The 17,464-nt window shown below is 43.8% G+C and overlaps 1 protein-coding gene across 4 annotated transcripts in view; it reads right to left on the bottom strand.

Annotated features, from left to right (window-relative positions):
* Positions 1-1,274: 1,274 nt before the first annotated feature.
* The window catches only part of TRANK1 (tetratricopeptide repeat and ankyrin repeat containing 1), a 57,001-nt gene continuing 40,811 nt past the window's right edge, over positions 1,275-17,464 (bottom strand). Inside the window, exons 14-18 of one of the 4 annotated variants that reach the window (XM_060280605.1) lie at positions 14,193-17,233; positions 13,318-13,419; positions 9,974-10,143; positions 9,422-9,911; positions 1,275-8,140 (exon numbers count right to left, since the gene is read on the bottom strand). In XM_060280605.1, coding sequence (XP_060136588.1) covers positions 10,031-10,143; positions 13,318-13,419; positions 14,193-17,233 — 3,256 coding nt within the window. In that variant the 3' untranslated portion in view covers positions 1,275-8,140; positions 9,422-9,911; positions 9,974-10,030. Of the gene's footprint in view, positions 9,912-9,973; positions 10,144-13,317; positions 13,420-14,192; positions 17,234-17,464 lie in introns of all 4 variants that reach the window. The other 3 variants (XM_060280604.1, XM_060280601.1, XM_060280602.1) reach the window with 3 other exon arrangements.

Genomic DNA, 17,464 nt, shown 5'->3' with positions numbered 1-17,464 from the left:
TCAGGCTGTTTTACCATTAAGACCAAACTCGAAGTGTCATGGGAATTGCTTGACTGCAATAAACATGCAGTTTTTTTAAAAAAATGTAAAAAGGATGAGAGGAAGTTTGATCATAGAGAATGGAGATGAGGGCTTTAACTCTCTCAGTCCCTGAACCCCCCCCCCAAAAAAAATCCTGACCCAAAAAAAAAAGTTTATCCCACTGCTTTATTTTCAAGAAAAATAGGTGCCGGAACTCACCATGAAGCTGTTACAATAAGTCAGTGGGCGACTCGGAGCAGTCCTGAACAGATGCCAGTTTGACACATGGACATCTTACTTGCCCCCAATGAACTGAATAGAATTGGAGAATTGCAGAGTTGGAAGGGACCCCAAGGGTCATCTAGTCCACCCCCCTGCAATGCAGGAATCTCAACTACAGTGTCCATGACAGATGACCACCCAGCCTCTGCTTAAAAACCTCCAAGGAGGGAGAGCCCACAACCTTCTGAGGTAAACCGTTTCAATGTCAAACAGCTCTTATTCTGAAGTGTGTGCATAAGAAGATTGCAGTCTGGCTGCATAGTTGCAAGCCTAAAACAACTACCCTTTTGGATGCAAGTTCTGTGGAAATGAACGAAGCTAACTTCAAAGTAAACATGGATAGGAAATGGGCTGCAATATGTTTAAAAAAAAAACCCAAAAGAAACACAGCCCATTATTAGATAAACTAACCAATAAACTGAAACTGACTCAGGGACAAATTGTTTAAACCAATTCATGAACCAATAACTTGTACATTGACCACCAATAATGAAACATGTGTTATAGATATTTTTCCACATTTATTATGCTATTTTTGTGATATACAAATGACATTGGGGGGGGGGACTGGGACCATACACCATTTTTGCTAATTTCATTTACTATTTTGTTAAGAAAAAAATTGTTAAATGGTCTTTTTAAAGTTAATGAAGTGGGGCTGTGTAATATTTCTTGGTTGGAAATTTTCAAGAACTCAGCTAAAAGCCAGCCAGCAAACTACTGTACAGTACATAAATTCACCTTACATTTAATAGGTACCAATGGACACAGATCTTCCTTTAGACTGGTGGAGAGAAGGTGCAGGATGTTCTGAAAAGAACTCCACAAAACCAAAGTACCCAGTTTTAAGAGGTGTTTCCCCTTCCTTAAAACAAACAAACAAACAAACAAAACCTAAAGCACCACCACTACAAAATCAGTGTTTTGAGTGCTGTTGCCGAAAGAATTGCAGAAGGAAAGTTTATCTGAACAGACTCAGAAAACCCATTTCTAATCCCTCTCTGCTTATTAGGAAGAGCCCCCCCCTTCCCCCATGCCATGGAGAATTCGTCATTAGGCCAGGAGCCTGGGGACTCTTCCTTTGCTACCATGGCAACTTATCTGCATCATCTACAATGCCCTGTGGATAGTCTTCCTCAAGTCCTAGTTTCAGCGAAAAACAGGGAGTCAAGATAACTCTAGTCATCTGTCTTTTGCATTAATACAAGTCTCATTCAGAGGGAGGGGAGGCTGAAGAGGATTAAAATCGACAACAAATTTGTCAAGAAGCATTATGTTTAGGGAAAAAAGAAGCCTTTTAGATAAGGCTCTGCAGGATTCCCTATACGCACAAGTACAACACAACTATAGATTTTTCTTTCTTCCTTTGAAAAAGGCTCATGAAAGGGTCTCCCTCTGCAAAGCTTTCAAACGAAACGGTGCTGGCTAGCTTGTTCAAACATCTCTGGCCGTTCGAAGTCACACAGAGAAATGGGCCCGTTTCTTAGCTACAGAACTGAAATGGTAGCTCCACAGGAAGGCCGTCAGAGATCATGAAGCACTTTCTTCCCTGCAGGTTTAAGAAGTCCGAATTTGGGTTTCTGTAGACATGTGGCGGTATTTGCAACTATTTTGCCTCACTCACTTCCCCCATTTTATTCAAGACCCATGAATTGGGGGCCTGTTTTGTCCACTAGCTTAAATGGAGGCAGAGAAGCTTTGTAGTAGTTAAAAGTGGATGGCAGACATTTTCTTCTCTGGTCATCCTATTAAGAATGTCACCTGACCTTAAAATGACATTTGTCACAGCTGATGGCCCACAACGGGCCATCTGCAAACTGGCAGTCCAGTCCAAAAGCAATCGATCCCTTTCCCAACAGCCCGCTGGGTGGAGAGAGGAAGAGAGGGAGCCAGGGGTGGCCCCCCACACTCTTGGCTTTGGCCTTGCCCACAGTCACCATGAGGCCCAAGGCAGATCACTCCTGAATGTATGTGGGCCTCTATTTTAAGAAAATGTTGCCCAGCCTTGAGCTAAGAGAGGCAGCTGCTTGAGGCTGTGCTTGCAGACCCTCCAAGTGTCCCTATTTTCCATGGGAAAGTTCCCGATTTACAGAAGCCATCCCAGTTTCTGATCTGACCCCAGAGTGTCCCGCTTTCCCTTAGGATGTTCCTATTTTCGTTGGAGAAATGTTGGAGGATATGGAGTTATGCGACCCCTGAGTCAAGGAGATAAGTAACTATACAACCTTTAGAAGACATCTGAAGGCAGCCCTGTAGTAGGAAACTTTTAAAAAATATGAATTTAATGTTATGCAGTAGGCTATTATGTGTTGGAAGCTACCCAGAGGTGCTGGGGCAACCCAGTCAGATGGGTGTGGTATAAATAATAAAATTGTTTTATTATGGTGGAATAAAGGTAAAGGTAAAGGGACCCCTGACCATTAGGTCCAGTCGTGACCGACTCTGGGGTTGCACGCTCATCTCGCGTTATTGGCTGAGGGAGCCGGCGTATAGCTTCCAGGTCATGTGGCCAGCATGACAAAGCCGCTTCTGGTGAAACCAGAGCAGCACACGGAAACGACGTTTACCTTCCTGCAGTAGCGGTTCCTATTTATCTACTTGCATTTTGATGTGCTTTCGAACTGCTAGGTTGGCAGGAGCTGGGACCAAGCAGCGGGAGCTCACCCCGTCACAGGGATTCGAACCGCCGACCTTCTGATCAGCAAGCCCTAGGCTCAGTGGTTTAACCCACAGCGGCAGGACATCCCTATTTTCATTGGCAAATGTTGGAGGGTAGGCAGCTGGACTGTGGCTTTGAGGTTCCGTCCTTGCTTTAAAAAGACCTAGATATCGTATACAATAGTCAGCAGGTAGCAAGGTACGTGTGTGGGGGACTACCCTGAGCCCCCTAACCTTGCCTGCTGCCCTCAGTCCTAGCAGCAAGATTCAAGAGCCAGTCCTGTCAGCTTCTATATGCTCAGTGGGACATGGGAGAGAGAAAGAGATTCCACCTTGTCCTTTGCCTTGCAGTCTATGATGGACCCTATTTGACTGTCAAGAGCCACTGTTTTCCACTAAGAATTCAAGGGAACATGACTGTTGAGATTGCCGATAAAGCCTGAGGCTTTCTTTGAACCACAGGACTGCTTTGACCAAAGCTATTGAAACTGAGGGCTTGCTGAAGGATCAAATGACACAAATACAGAGAGTTTATCATGCTTCTGGTTGACCACTTGCACAGGATATCGTGGCCCGTGGCCATCTTTCTTTCTTCAGGTAGGGTTCAAATGTGTACTTAACAGCATATTGAACAGCAAATGTGGGGATTTTCCCAGCATGGAGATGAATCACCAAGATGTGCTATCCTACGCATATTTAACACTGACCCGCTTCTGAGTGCAGACCCCTTTTTCATTTCGTGTGATAATATGGTTTATGCTCTACACAGGAAAGCCGCTCAATAAACTTCAGAGAAATGAGTCTTTTCTTCATTGTGCAGTTGGGTTTTTAAAATTCATCCTTTTGTGCTCCTAATTTGTCATAGGTGCACACACCCCCTTGCAGGAGCAGCAACAAAAGACCAGAATGATGACATAATAGATTCTGAACACCCTCCTCCATCCTCTAGCGAGAGAGGTTTGTTTTCTTCCTTAAGAATAAGCTGGTTGGTTAAAAATGAGACACGAGAGATGATACTGAGCTCTCCTCCACAACCACCCACACACATAGTTGGTTTTAATCACAGATGAATGTGCTTGCTGCAATGCTGCATGTTTGTGTAAGAAGAAATTGCTTCTTAGTAGCTGTAATAAAATAAGCCCTCACACCTTGTAAGGTGGGAAATAGGCTGCAAGGCAATGTATGTAATTCACGACTGCCCCAATGACACTGGAGTACTAAATCTGGACATTTGGAACGCCCAATCTGTAGAAGTTTTTATTTTAAAGGGAGGAGCCAGAGAGAAAATGCACTCCTTCCAGTGTTAAGTAGTGTTAGACAGGGCAGTGGGCTGTTGGTGAGGTCACTGAAATAAAAACTCTGTAATCAATTCCAGGTTTCTGATTTAAAATGCTTCATTAACTGATTCAGGAGAAATCAGCAGCTGTGCTGAAACAAAGGCAAACCATATTTGCTAACTAGTGCTTACACTTGATGTAGATCCTAAAACTATTTTCAAAAAACCTATGTATGAAAGCATAGTATCCTGTTGTGCACAAATGGCAGAGTTCTCCTTCTAGAAGGGAAACACTCAAAGAGCTTCATTAATGTGCGACTCCAAAATTCCAGATCCCCCAAACTGATGCCAAACTTTACTGCTGGTTTCATGCTGCGAACCCCACATTTTGTGCTGCCCCCCCCCACCGAGTAATTGAGACAGAAAATTGGGGTCACAAGTTAATGCCAAAAAAATCCAACCTTGTCCGATTGACTCTAAACAGGTGCCAAAGTTTTGAGCTCGTTTTGTGCTGCAAACCCAACGTTTTGTGCCACCCCAGAATCCAATCTTGTCTGATTGATTGCAAACTGCTGCCCAAGTGTTGTGCCAGTTTGGTGCCGTTTTGTTAATGAAGTCCAAGCAAAGCTTCTCCAGCCAAAGACAAAGACATGCCCATTCAAGGTTTTCCGCTTTTCATGCATACACACTGGTCGTGATACTGAACACGTTGAGAGCATTCACACATAATGTGTGCAGAAACTAGCATACAGCGCAAAGACAAAATTCACATTATTGCTCCACTCACTTTGGCCTCTGACCCCACCCACCACTGGCATGCGGGGCCCAGCAGGTTGCTTAGAAAAAAATGTGGCCCTCCAGTCCTGGCTTACCATGCCACCCAACCCTGGCTTGTGGTTTAGTTTTGGGCTTAGAGTTTCTGTTGGTCTGAAGGAGAAAGACCACAAGCCTGGGTTTGGATGGCATGCTGTAACGAAATAACCCTTGGATATACTGTATTTGGTCACAGCCTGGATGTATAAGGGTTAATGCATCTCCTACCCTGAGTTACGTCACATGCTTGTGGGGGCGGGGTTACGAACATTCTATGAGGAGAAAAAACGGCAGTTAGTGACAGTTGACAGTTGGGGAGAGAGAGGGAGATGAAGCAGGAGAGTGTGAGCGTGGGTGATGGTAGAATAGGTTTATAGAGTAGTGTTAGGTGAGGAATTAGTGAGGTTTGAAGTTATATGTTTAACAAGAACAGTTCCATTGAAACCACATGCTTGTACACATGAACCTTGAATGCAACCGTTAAGTTCATAAGACATTAAATGTTAAATTAAAGTTCCATCCGTACCATCGTCTGTGTGTTCTTTCCAGCAGAGGTATCTATTGCTCATCTGGTGGGGATACTCATTAAAAGGACAAAACCCCTTATCTAAGGCAGAAAGGATAGGTTGTTGTCCCTTGAGTGCACCGAGAGGAGGAGGAAAAGGGAGACTGGTTCAAGGGTGACACAAAGTTTCCTCAGGTGGGAGGAAAGCTTCGAGTGGGGGAAAAGCTCGAGTGAGGAGAACCCCTTACTGTTGTGTACATTAATAATAGTCTCGTATTTCCCCTCAGAGCTTAAAAGAAACCGTGCCACGTTTTGGGCTGGAAAAGCACTTTCATTTTACCTTTAAACTCCAAGCGTTGTGAGGGGGTTTATAAGGAGAATAACTGGGATAGTGGGAGGTGAACTTTACCTCAGGACATCCCCATTAAAGCCTTGCACAATCTGAGAAGTAGGTTGTACAATAAAGACGGAAAGTAGAGGACTTTCGTCACACATGCCAAGCCAAATCATGGCTTCACTCTTGAGCAACACAATAAAAGGAGTTACATGTAAACCAGCTCATTGTTGAGCTTCTGATGAGGTTATTCTGATGCTTCTGCTAAATGTGGAAGAGACTGCAGTAGCAAGTGCTGCTTTCCCCCCAGCCACGGCTGGCTTGCAGAATTCTGTACAGCCCTTCCAAACAGCCTTGCCAGTCATGCCATATTCATGGACTAATTCATGTGGCTGCTCTTAAAGGAAAAAGAAGTTTAAACTGCAGTTTCTGCTCAAAGCTGTAGCCAGGGGGCTGGTGGTTAATACTGCCATGCTTGTTTTATGTGATCTGCACTGGTTTCTGATTAGTTTCCAGGAGCTGGCTTTGACGTTTGAAGCACTTAAGTATTTTACTCATTTAAAACCCTTTATAATAAACCACCTTTCCAAATGATTCTCTGCCAAGGGCAGCTTTCTTATTAAAATTCTAAAACATATCATTTCTACCCCTCTCCCCCACACAAAAAAGCACATACCCATGTATCATAACGCAAAGCTGTTGAGGAAGAATAGGGTTATTTGCAGATGAAGTGATTGTTGTAAATTCCGTTCCTTTGGGTGACATTCCTGTACTACATTTTAAGAGAGTGCTGCTTAAAAAATTATTTGAAGCTGGCATTATTGCATGCACATCCTCAACCCCAGAGGCCCCCAAACTATGTTTTGGGTTCCTTAGATGGAAGGTGATTGTTGACAAGAGCTGCTCAGTGCGAAGAGTGCTCAAAGGAAGCTTGTACTGACCTCTACTGATTTATTGGAATAATTAAATTGGGGGAAATATTTTCCCCGTTGTAATTGATGTCAGGGATGGTCAGACTTCAAGCTTATTTTTTTTACTAGGACCCCTGGTATCCACCAACCTGAGCCAAGCCAAACATACCATTAGAATCAAATAATTCTAAGATTAGGAAACAGTATTTTTTTTATAAAAAAAATCTGAATTCAATCAAACTTACAGTACAGTGGTACCTCGGTTTATGAACACAATTGGTTCTGGGAGTCTGTTCATAAACTGAAGCGTTCATAAACTGAAGCGAACTTTCCCATTGAAAGTAATGGAAAGTGGATTAATCCGTTCCAGACGGGTCCGCGGAGTACTCAACCTGAAGCATACTTAACCCGAAGCATGGGTGTAATTGGTTCCGGAAGTCTGTTCATAAACTGAAGCGTTCATAAACTGAAGTGAACTTTCCCATTGAAAGTAATGGATAGTGGATTAATCCGTTCCAGATGGGTCCGCGGCGTTCGTAAACCAAAAATTCGTAAACTGAGGTGTTCATAAACCGAGGTTCCACTGTACTGTTTCCACACCAGCACCTGTTCTTTATGCCCCTGCCCCGCCACACTTTCTTCATTTCAGCAGAATAACTGGGAAGGGGGCGAAAAGCAATGCTGTTGTTTCCAAGTTGGGAGTCAGAAATCCTCATGATATACTTCAAGCCACCCACCCCTTTTCAACAGTACACATTCAATTCACACAAGCACTTTGGAAAAAAGCATGCAAGTATTCCTCTCTCGTGGGTCACGCCTCTCTAAAACTGATTTTACAACCTCTGTAGAAAAAAGGCACAAGTAAGTTATAAACACCAACATTTGTTTTGTTTTGTTTTGTTTTCTAAAATAGTACAATGCTGCATTTTATTTTTTTGAATTGCAAAAGTATAAAAAAACTCTTTAAAATTCATACAAACCATAATGAAACTCTAGAGAAAGATTATCTTTTCTGAAACATGTAGGAGAACAGTTGATATCAAAGTTAAGTTTGCAAGAAAAATGAGCACTCTCATTATTCCTTGCAGTTTCCAGGAGACGCCAGGAAAGGAAGAACAGGCTGAGCTTCACAAATTCGCAGCTGCTTCTCACTTGCATAAGGTATTTCTGAACATTCTGCAAAAGTTAAAATTCTATGAAACTAAAAAAAAAACACGAAAAAAACCTCTCTTGTTGTTGAGGATGTTCCTAGCCCAGCTTGTAGGCACATATTTAAAAATGGAAGGTAAAGAAGATGAGAAAGGAAGGGGGGAAATTGTTCTCTCTCCCTCCACTCCTAACTGCTTATGCATTGGCTTTGTTTTTTTTTTTTACAATCTATTTTTATTAATTTTCCAATTAAAATACAACTATATCACATCCATTATTCCAAATTATACAAATCCATATCAATTAAGCCGAATATTATACCAAATCATATACAATTTTGGAGTTCCCATGCTTCAAAAAATTGGGGTTTTCTCGCAACTGCTTACTGCCGTCTTTATTCTAAAGTCCAAATAGTCACTCATAATCCATGATAATCCCGATCTTCCCCTGCAGTCACTAAAATATTTTCTTCTTTCATCCATTCATCCGATTTTTCCACCGCTGCTGAAATAAGCATCAAATGAGATTTCCCATATATTCATTCTCCTGTGTGAGTTTTAATCAGTCCGGCCTCCCCCTAAATCCCCATAAATCCTCTTTGTCTGGAGTGCTTTCTTCTTGCGTAGGTCTTTCAACACAAAACAGCGCCATCTTGAAAAGCTCAGATCACTTTCGTTTTCTTCTCGACGTTTTTTTTGCAGACGATCATAGTAAAATTTACAGCTTTCCGGGCATAGGCACAGCTGTCACATTATGTAGAAACTCTGAACAGATTTATAGCTCTCCTTGCCCTATAGCTGAACTTAACTTCAGATCGCTGTTCAAATTCCAAGTGCGTCACACCTCATAAATCCAAACGCTTCCAGCCGCACTCCGATTGTCCAGTTGGAGGGGGGGCCCTCTCTTCAACAGTTTTACAGCTTCTAACCATATCATATCAATAGTTTTATAGAGTCTAACTCACACAGTTAAGTTCCATTTCTCATTTGTTCCAAACAAACAGGACATCACGTCCGGGAAGGTATAAAATAACTCATAGAGTGTATGAAAGAATAAAGAAGACTCACTTCCCTTCTCGTGGCGTCCCAATCAATCTTTCTTGCCAATGATATACTCCCTCACTCCTCACGCTCAGCAGCGAAAATTCCTTGGCAATAAACAGAGCTTCTGCCCTTCCCTTTTGAAGCACGTCCATGAATTTAAGCCCAATTATCTTCTTTGATCATGGAGATCCCGCTACGCAGGTCGGTGTCCGGGGAGCTCCGCTCCTCCATAAGTGCTTTCAGCCCTGGCCCCCCCGCCCCTTGAACAGTCGGGGTGGGTTTAGGGGCATCTGCGGGCCTGCGGCCCCTCTCCGTAACCCCCGGAGAGGTGGGGAGGTTGCCATTTACTCCCCTAGCAACCGCCAAATTCCTTATGAAGGTCGGAAAGATGGAAAAAGGGTCAGCCATTCCTGCGACCGGAACCGGAACTCGCTTATGCATTGGCTTTGAAAGGTAGAACGACACATCTAACAATGGCAGGAGCTTTCAAAAGCTGGACTTTTGCCAAGCAACTGCAAAGCAGCAGAGGGAAGGTGCAATTTTAAATCGGGGAACAGGAAATAGGAAGACATGTTTTCCCCTTAATGCAACCAATATCCATCTAGGACACTGGTGGTGGTAGGGAAGAGTTACAGCGGAAAGTAGGAGATGAGCCAAAAAAACCTAAGCATCTACCCCTCCTACCACTTCTGAGTTGAATTGTGTCCTCTCCCAACCACTTTATGTACCAGCAGGGACATGGGACTCCCTGCCAGATATGTTGCTCCAGATTCTTTCCTGGTTGTGGAATTGACTCTATTCTACTTTAAGCTTCTTCGAGTACTTAAAAAAAAACACCCAACCCTAAATGACTATAAGCCGACTGCTAACCTTCTATCCAAGTTACTATAAGGGGGGAACCTTTGTTGGCAGGTTTCACCTTCCAATTTAATTTGTGTTTTTACATTTCAATACTCAAGTTATAAAATGTAAACAAAATACAACTCGAATCAAGGGAGGAATAAACCTCAGCTTAAAAATAATAATTATTATTATTAATTATTTTCTGCTTCTCTTCATCATCTTTCTTGAGGGCTTCTTGGGGTGCAGCTCTTCAAAAGTGTCCTCTTCGCATTTCACTTCACTGTCCAAGTCTTTGTCATGGTCAAACTCTAAAAAGAGGAGAGAGGAAGAATTGTTCAATTTTAAAGACAAAACAATGTGTCAAGGAATACTTACTAAGCTGCATGGGGGGGGGGGTTTGTGGAGTCCCACAGAGCCTCTCTTCTTAACAGAGGGAAGGTGTTGTGAGCCGGAACCAATTCCCGCGCCCACAGGGGGGCGTAATCAAGCCCCCTGCACCTTTGAGCCTTGTGCCCACGTCACGCCCCCCCCATCCGGCCAATCCGGCTGGGTGTGGGGTGTGGTTTTGCCATTTAAAACAGACACGAGCTCACAGGCTCCTCCTTCTTGTTCCTGGCTTCCTTGTATCACCCGCCTCCCTCCCTCTAGGTTTTGCTCCTGACCTTGCTATGGACTTTGGTTAGTCGCCTTGGTTGTCCAAGGTAGGAATTTTTTCCCACTTGGCAGATTGGCACAAGCCACTTGGTTTTTCGCCTACCTTGTAGCAAATCGTCACAACTTTGTGAGGTTTGTCCGTTAGGCACTGGAAAATGTGTTGTGTGTTGGAGGGGAGGTTGTGGCCATCACCTACCACTCCCCTTGACTTGTATTCCATTAAAGGAATCCGGCAGTCGTGGTTCCTGTCCGATGCCCAGGTGTGGCTAGGGCCATGGCACGACACACACACCCTGACTCTAGGGGAAAGCTGCCAGTTGATTTGCATCAACAAGCCCCCCCTTTTTTTTACAGGTTGTTAACCCTTTCATGACTCCCGGCAGAGCGGGCAGGAGTCAAATATAGTCTGTTTGATCCAGTGCCTAAGCCAATACCACTCACATTCTGTAACCAATAAAGTTGTGCCCTATTTTAGCCCATTAACCTAAATACTTGTGTCCATGTGTCTTATTTTATCTCCAAGCAGGGGTGGGGGCTCAACTCACAACCTTGTTGTTCACATTGTCATTGGCAAGTACACCAGAATGGCTGAAATTTCTATTGTATCCAAAACCTTTTTCAACATATGTAAGCCTTAAGCCATCAAAAGGAGGTAAAACTTGCACTCATTAGGTGTCACTTATGACATCTCCCTTTGCACGTGCCTTTGCACTTGTGAAAAAAAGCTGCTAGAACTTTATGGGGTTGCTTTTTTCCCTTCTTCACTAATGAAGCTGCTGGATCTCAACCTGTTTCTTCTCTGGTCGCTTAGCCCCCATTCCATGAGCTGCTCTGTGACAACGCATGAAAGATATACTTTCCCATTACTGTATCACCTAACGAGAAGAGCCAGTGAGCCTCTGTCAGAAAATAAAAGTGAGGATCCTAATCTCCTTTCTCAGCAAGTTCATCTTGACCCTGATTCAGAAAACACACAATTTGGGGTGGGTTGGCGGAAGGGTTGTGTGTGAAAATAATCCAACTTCAATAGGACACTTGAAGTTGATGCTTCTGTTTCAATGCCTTACTGCAGTGGTTTTCAACCAGTGTGGTGTGGCACCCTGGGTTGCCATGCTCAGGGGTACCACGGGCACCACTGGCCTTCGTCCCTCTTTCCTGCCCTCCCTCTTGATGCTCTCTTGCGTCTCTGCCTCCCAAAGGCTTGTATAGCTGTTTGTATAGCTATGTACAAAGTTTGTATAGCTGGCTACAAGCTCTGTAGGTGAATGGTGCCTCTGGAGCTGGCTAGGGGGTGCTGGTTGCCAGGAGCTGAGGTGGCCAAGGAGTAAGCAAGCAAGTGGGTGAGGGAGGGAGTCCAGCCTGCCAGCCCTTGGGGGCAGTGTGAGGAGGCACCTATCCTTGGGGCAAAGGTGGCAGCTCAGAGACCAGGGGTGGCGGTAGCAGCTGCCCAGAGGACTCGCAAGGAGAGGAAAGGAGGCTGAGAGAACATTCCCCAAGGGAGGGTGTTCAAAAAGGGTGACAGCCTGCCAGCTCAGCAGGCAAGGGGTGACTTAACAGGGGTCCTGAGCCCCACAGGGGTACCGCAGGAAGAATATAGTTGTTCAAGGGAGCTGTAGACTCAAAAATGTTGAAAACCTCTGCCATACTGAATGGCCCATGTGTCAATTCTAATTGCCAAAAGGAGGAGAAAGAAAATTTTACAACCACAAGATCAGATTATTATAAAGCGTGCTTTCTTTGTTGCATATTTTTGTTCCTGTAAACTGCCTTGTGTACACTAATATAGAAAGGGGGTATACAAATTAAAAGTGCAATGAAATGAACAGATGTAGTGATGGCCACCAACTTTGTTCAAGGGTGGATTAGACGAATTCATGGAGTTTAAAGCTATCAGTGGCCACTAGTCATGATAGCTTTATATAACCTCCAAGGGGAAAAAACAGCTGGAGAAAGGCGGCTGGTGCATTCATGTCCTAGTTGTGGGCTTCACATGGGCATCTGTTTGGCCACTGTGAGAACAAGATGTTGGGACTAGATGGGCCTTTGGTCTGACCCACTAAAGCTCTTCCTGCATCCTTAAAAAAAAGCAAGAAATTGATGAACTATTTCTCTTAGGCAACAGGGCCTCAGGTTCCCCCCAGGTAACAATCCAAAGCTATTTGCATCGAGTCTGAAGCTTGGCTCGCTCCCACATGGCCAACATAAGAAAAGGGGAGTGAGGATGATTGAAAAAAGCAAAAACAACACAAAGCAAGATCACCACGTGAGGGATCTGCTCCTGACAAGACACAAAATACAGGACGATACAGTGTTTATCTGGATAATGAATGGCAAGGGACAACTCCTGTAACTTAAACGGCTATGCATCTATTGAAATTCCTTTTTTTCCATGGCTATGGAAAGAACACAACTGTGCTCACTTTGGCAACTGGTCTTCAATTAAGACTGTATAGATCCGTTACACATGTAATGTGAAATGGCCCATGGGTTTGTGTTAAATAATTCCCTTTTCTTTGCTAGGAAGGCTTGCATCCCAGTTTCCCCCACTTTTTATGTGCAAGGTCTGCCATGCCATAGGACACATGTCCCTTCAGCAGTTGAGCAAGAAAGGAAGAATTTAGTCAAGGAAAGCTCCTGACCTAGCAATAAGCTTGCATAAATACTGAATCCACTATCTCAAATTACAAGTTCCATGCTAAGTAACTGAATGGGCTGCCAGCATGGTGTATCACTATTCTTACAAGCTCATCTCTAAACAATACAAGGTTCAGTTTTAACAGATGTAACATTATATAGTGAGCTGCATGTATTTAAAATTTAACACATACCTTCCTCCTTGAGTAGGCGGGACTCTGTTTCCTTCAGCCAATTAGAAGCTTTGTCTAAATTAGAATTCAAATTGCTAGCCAACTTGGACATGGTTTCTTCAGCTAACACATAAAACAGAAAGATGTAACCAATTAGGACCATGGGTGTAATGGGAAGGGGTAACACCCCATTTAACACTTATTATAGGAATGTAGGAAGGGACCCAGGTGGCGCTGTGGGTTAAACCACAGAGTCTAAGGCTTGCTGATCAGAAGGTCAGCGGTTCGAATCCCTGCAACGGGGTGATCTCCCGTTGCTCGGTCCCAGCTCCTGTCCACCTAGCAGTTCGAAAGCACATCAAAAAGTGCAAGTAGATAAATAGGGACCGCTCCAGCAGGAAGGTAAACGGCGTTTCCATGCGCTGCTCTGGTTTCGCCAGAAGCAGCCTTGTCATGCTGGCCACATGACCCGGAAGCTGTCTGCGGACAAACGCCGGCTCCCTTGGCCTATAGAGCGAGATGAGCGCCGCAACCCCAGAGTCAGACACGACTGGACCTGATGGTCAGGGGCCCCTTTACCTTTATAGGAATGTAGAAACAATGGACGTTTGGGATGGGGTGGGCAGGAAATCACTACTTGCGTTTGAAAGGGCAAGCCATTATTTAACTGTATATGTGCATGATGGCTAGTTACTTATGAAGTGCTAGGCATTAGATCTAACACTTCATTACTGGAGTGGACTGTTGCTGTTGAAAAATCACATCTGCATAGTGTGGGTTCTGCCAGAATTCACTAAATATTTTTTATGAATGACATTTCAGTATCATTCCCTGCAAAGGAAAACATTCCCTGACTGCTGCAATGATAAGACGTTGAAACAACTGAGATGCCTTACCATCAGCCCATGCCTTTCTCCTATAGATGTCCTCCACCATATCAGAAATCTTCTTAATAGCCGCTTGGATTCTATTTTGCATGAGATTAGATTGCTCATTGGATGCAAAGTGGCCTTTGATGCACGTGTTATCGGCAATACTTTCCATCACATCCACCCCCTTTCGGATTAATGGCTCCACCTTAATTCTGAAAAACTCAAAATACCTCTGGTAAGAGGCAAAATTATTTCCATGTTCGTCCAGGATGATGTGATTTTCAAAAGTTTCACCAGCAGCAAAAATTTCATTTCTGTCCATGTTCTCTTCCCAGTCTGCCTCAGTTGGCGTTGTCACTTCTGTGGGTTCTTTTTCAGAAGGTTCTGTCTGAGCAGCAAAGTTTGTAGGCCTTTGGATAAATTTGACTCCACAAAGGTCACACTGTGTTGGGTCAATGTCTGCTTTTTTGAAGACTCCCGATGTCATATCCGGGGATTCTTGCTTTGAAGAGGAAATCCTTTTCCATCTAATGCAACAGTAGACAAACAAGAAAAGGCCCCGCAGCTTCCGCTTGGCAGAAGCTTTTTGCTGTTGCTTCTGCTGCCTTATCAATGCTATATTGGCTAATGGGTCTTCTCTCTCTTCAATGTACATGTCCTTTTCAAGATCTATTTCTGCCTCTTCGAAATTCCTTGCCTGGCTCAGATATGCAAATCTGTCCAAGTCAGCAACCTTAAAATAGATACCTCTGACAGGTTTGTTGTTCTCATACTTAGTAATCCTTGTTCCTTTAGGGTCCCACCTCCAACAACAGTCCGCTAAAAACTCTGCATCTCGACAAAACAGCAGCTCCTTGAGGCCATCGACTACTTCTTTAACACTGGAATTCTCACTCATCAGATCCACAATCTTAATCAATCTTTCAGGCACCTTAGAAGGGTAGTCCCTTTTCAGTTCTGCAAGGTTTTCTCGGAGGGTGGGGAAATGTTTGGCTAAAAGATCTTTATATTTCCAACCAAGCACTTGATCAGCATTCACCCACATCACTAAGCAAAGCACCACAGTGCGCTCAGCTTCCCCAGACATGATGAAGCCAAGGTCACCAAAAGCATCAAAGAGTACATTGAAGTTTTCATACCCACACAGAACATTGGCTAAATATCTCAGGTGAAGCTTAAATTCATTTATGGCTTGCTTTGTGTCCTGTGGCTTATACTCTTGTATGACAGAAAAGGTGAAGGCGTCTTTATATCGGTCCCCTCTTGCGAATAAATAGTCCCAATAATGGAAGAGGGCAATATAACTCTTGGGAAGGCAGAGAGTCATGGTTTTGCAGAGGTGCATGAGGACAGCACAACACAGGATGAACTGAAATTCCAGCAAAGCCACAGTGTTCCCTATGCTTGGAATTAAAGGGTCAACACATTTCTTCACCAAGACATTCATGAAACGATAAAAAAACCACCTGCACTGCTCAAGGTTTCTGTGAATGTAAAGCGAGTCCATGGATTCCTGCAAGAGTCTGATGAAACACAAGTATGTGCTTTCAGCATTCCCTGCATATTTATCAGGCAGCAGCATTCCATATCTGCCCTCTATGCCTTTGGATCTCCCTCTCCCCCTTTCATCCGCCATCTTCAGTTCTCTATTATAGTCATCTTCTTCTTTGGAAAGGAGTCTCTCAAACTCTTCAGGGTAAGTGGAAGTAAAGGCAAAGACCTCCATCATTCTCAGCCACAGATCCGTCGATTCTCTCCTGTTCTGGGCCGTCTCGTTTCTAAATTCATACCGGATGCATTCTCTCAGAACCATCCTGCAAGGATTAGAATTTTTATGACTGAAGTGATAATGGCTCAGGATCTGTTTGCATGCCACTGGATTGTCAGATACCATCCTCAGGTGGAAATGCTTGGGAAATATTGCATTGATAAGAGATTTGCACAGTGCATACTTATCAGCGGTCAATAGCTCATCAATGGCATTGGGTTCATGAAGCAAATCTTTTGGGAACACTTGCTTGGCTTCTAACAGTAGCCCATTTATTGCAGCCAGGTGCATTTTACATTGAAATATAGATTTTATCTCGTGGCGTAACAGAGCGCTATGGAAGTCCTCACAGGTTTTGTCCTCACAATTCAAGCCTGCAATAAACTTTGTGCAAATATTTGGGAAGCTCAGACCATGTAAATGGTGAATAATGGCAGTAAGCCTATTCAACAAATGTTTATTCAGTGCAGATTTCACCTCTTCCAGGCTTACACTGAGCTGATCGCTTGTTCTCTTTTCTCTCTGGTTGTAACTCTCGGAGAAATGTTCTAGAATACAGCCGGCTTCGTTCTGGGAGACCTGACAATTTTTCCCGTCTATCAGCACAATTCCAAAGTATTCAAAACACGACTTCACCATTTCCTTCTCGGCATTGGTGCCTGCTTTTTTGAAAGCTTTGACCAGATTTAGAAGGGCTTCGATTCCATAGGATGTTAATTGCAAGATGGCCTCACTCTTGACATCACAGCTTGTTGCTCCAAACAGAGCTTCCACAGCGCCCGCACTGTGATTCACACGCAAAAACATTCCAAAGGCCTTCTCCAATGTATAGAAGTCTTTCTCTAAAAGTCCTATCAAGTAGGTAGTCTCTGCACTACCAGACTTTTGGTCTGTTCGCTGAAACAGATCCAAGGCTTCGCTCAAGATGACTCTTACATTCTCCACCTTACAAATGCCTGCTACACTAAGGCGAGCCGCAGCAAGCAGACACGATGCTCGGAACTCTTTTTGGTTAGTGAGCTTGGCTGCTTCCAGTACAAAGCCATGCTGCATCATCAACTTTGCAGCTTCTTCATCTTTGCCTTCCCTCTTCAACAGCTCAGCAGCTTCAGCAAAGCATTTGTGCGTTTTCAAAAACACAAGCTGGTCTTCAGTGTCAAGGTGAGACAGCACCTCCTTCATTTCACTCATCTTGTTTGTGCGCAGGTACTTGGCAGCAGCTTCCAAATAAAACTGGTTTGCTGTGTATGAAAGTTTGGAAATTGGCAGTCCTTCTTTTCTCATCATCTTTTGATATCTGAAACAGACATATGTAAGTAAATTTCAACAGAGAATTGGAAGTAGATGCACAACTTAACATCCAATGAGATGTTACCTAACCCTGCTACAAGTTGTTCTGGAGACTCAGAGCTTAATATGAAGTTGAGCAAGGTCTGAGCTAGCTGACAATATTTCCAATTTCCCTTTCTCCATATTACTGGTGTTTGGTTTCATTATTGGTGTATATTTTATATTATGGTTTATAGTC

The sequence above is a fragment of the Zootoca vivipara genome, chromosome 12 (assembly GCF_963506605.1).
Source record: "Zootoca vivipara chromosome 12, rZooViv1.1, whole genome shotgun sequence".
Taxonomy (NCBI): Eukaryota; Metazoa; Chordata; class Lepidosauria; order Squamata; family Lacertidae; genus Zootoca; species Zootoca vivipara.
The sequence above is the reverse complement of the archived record's forward strand: the minus strand, read 5'-3'. Positions and strand labels throughout refer to the sequence as shown.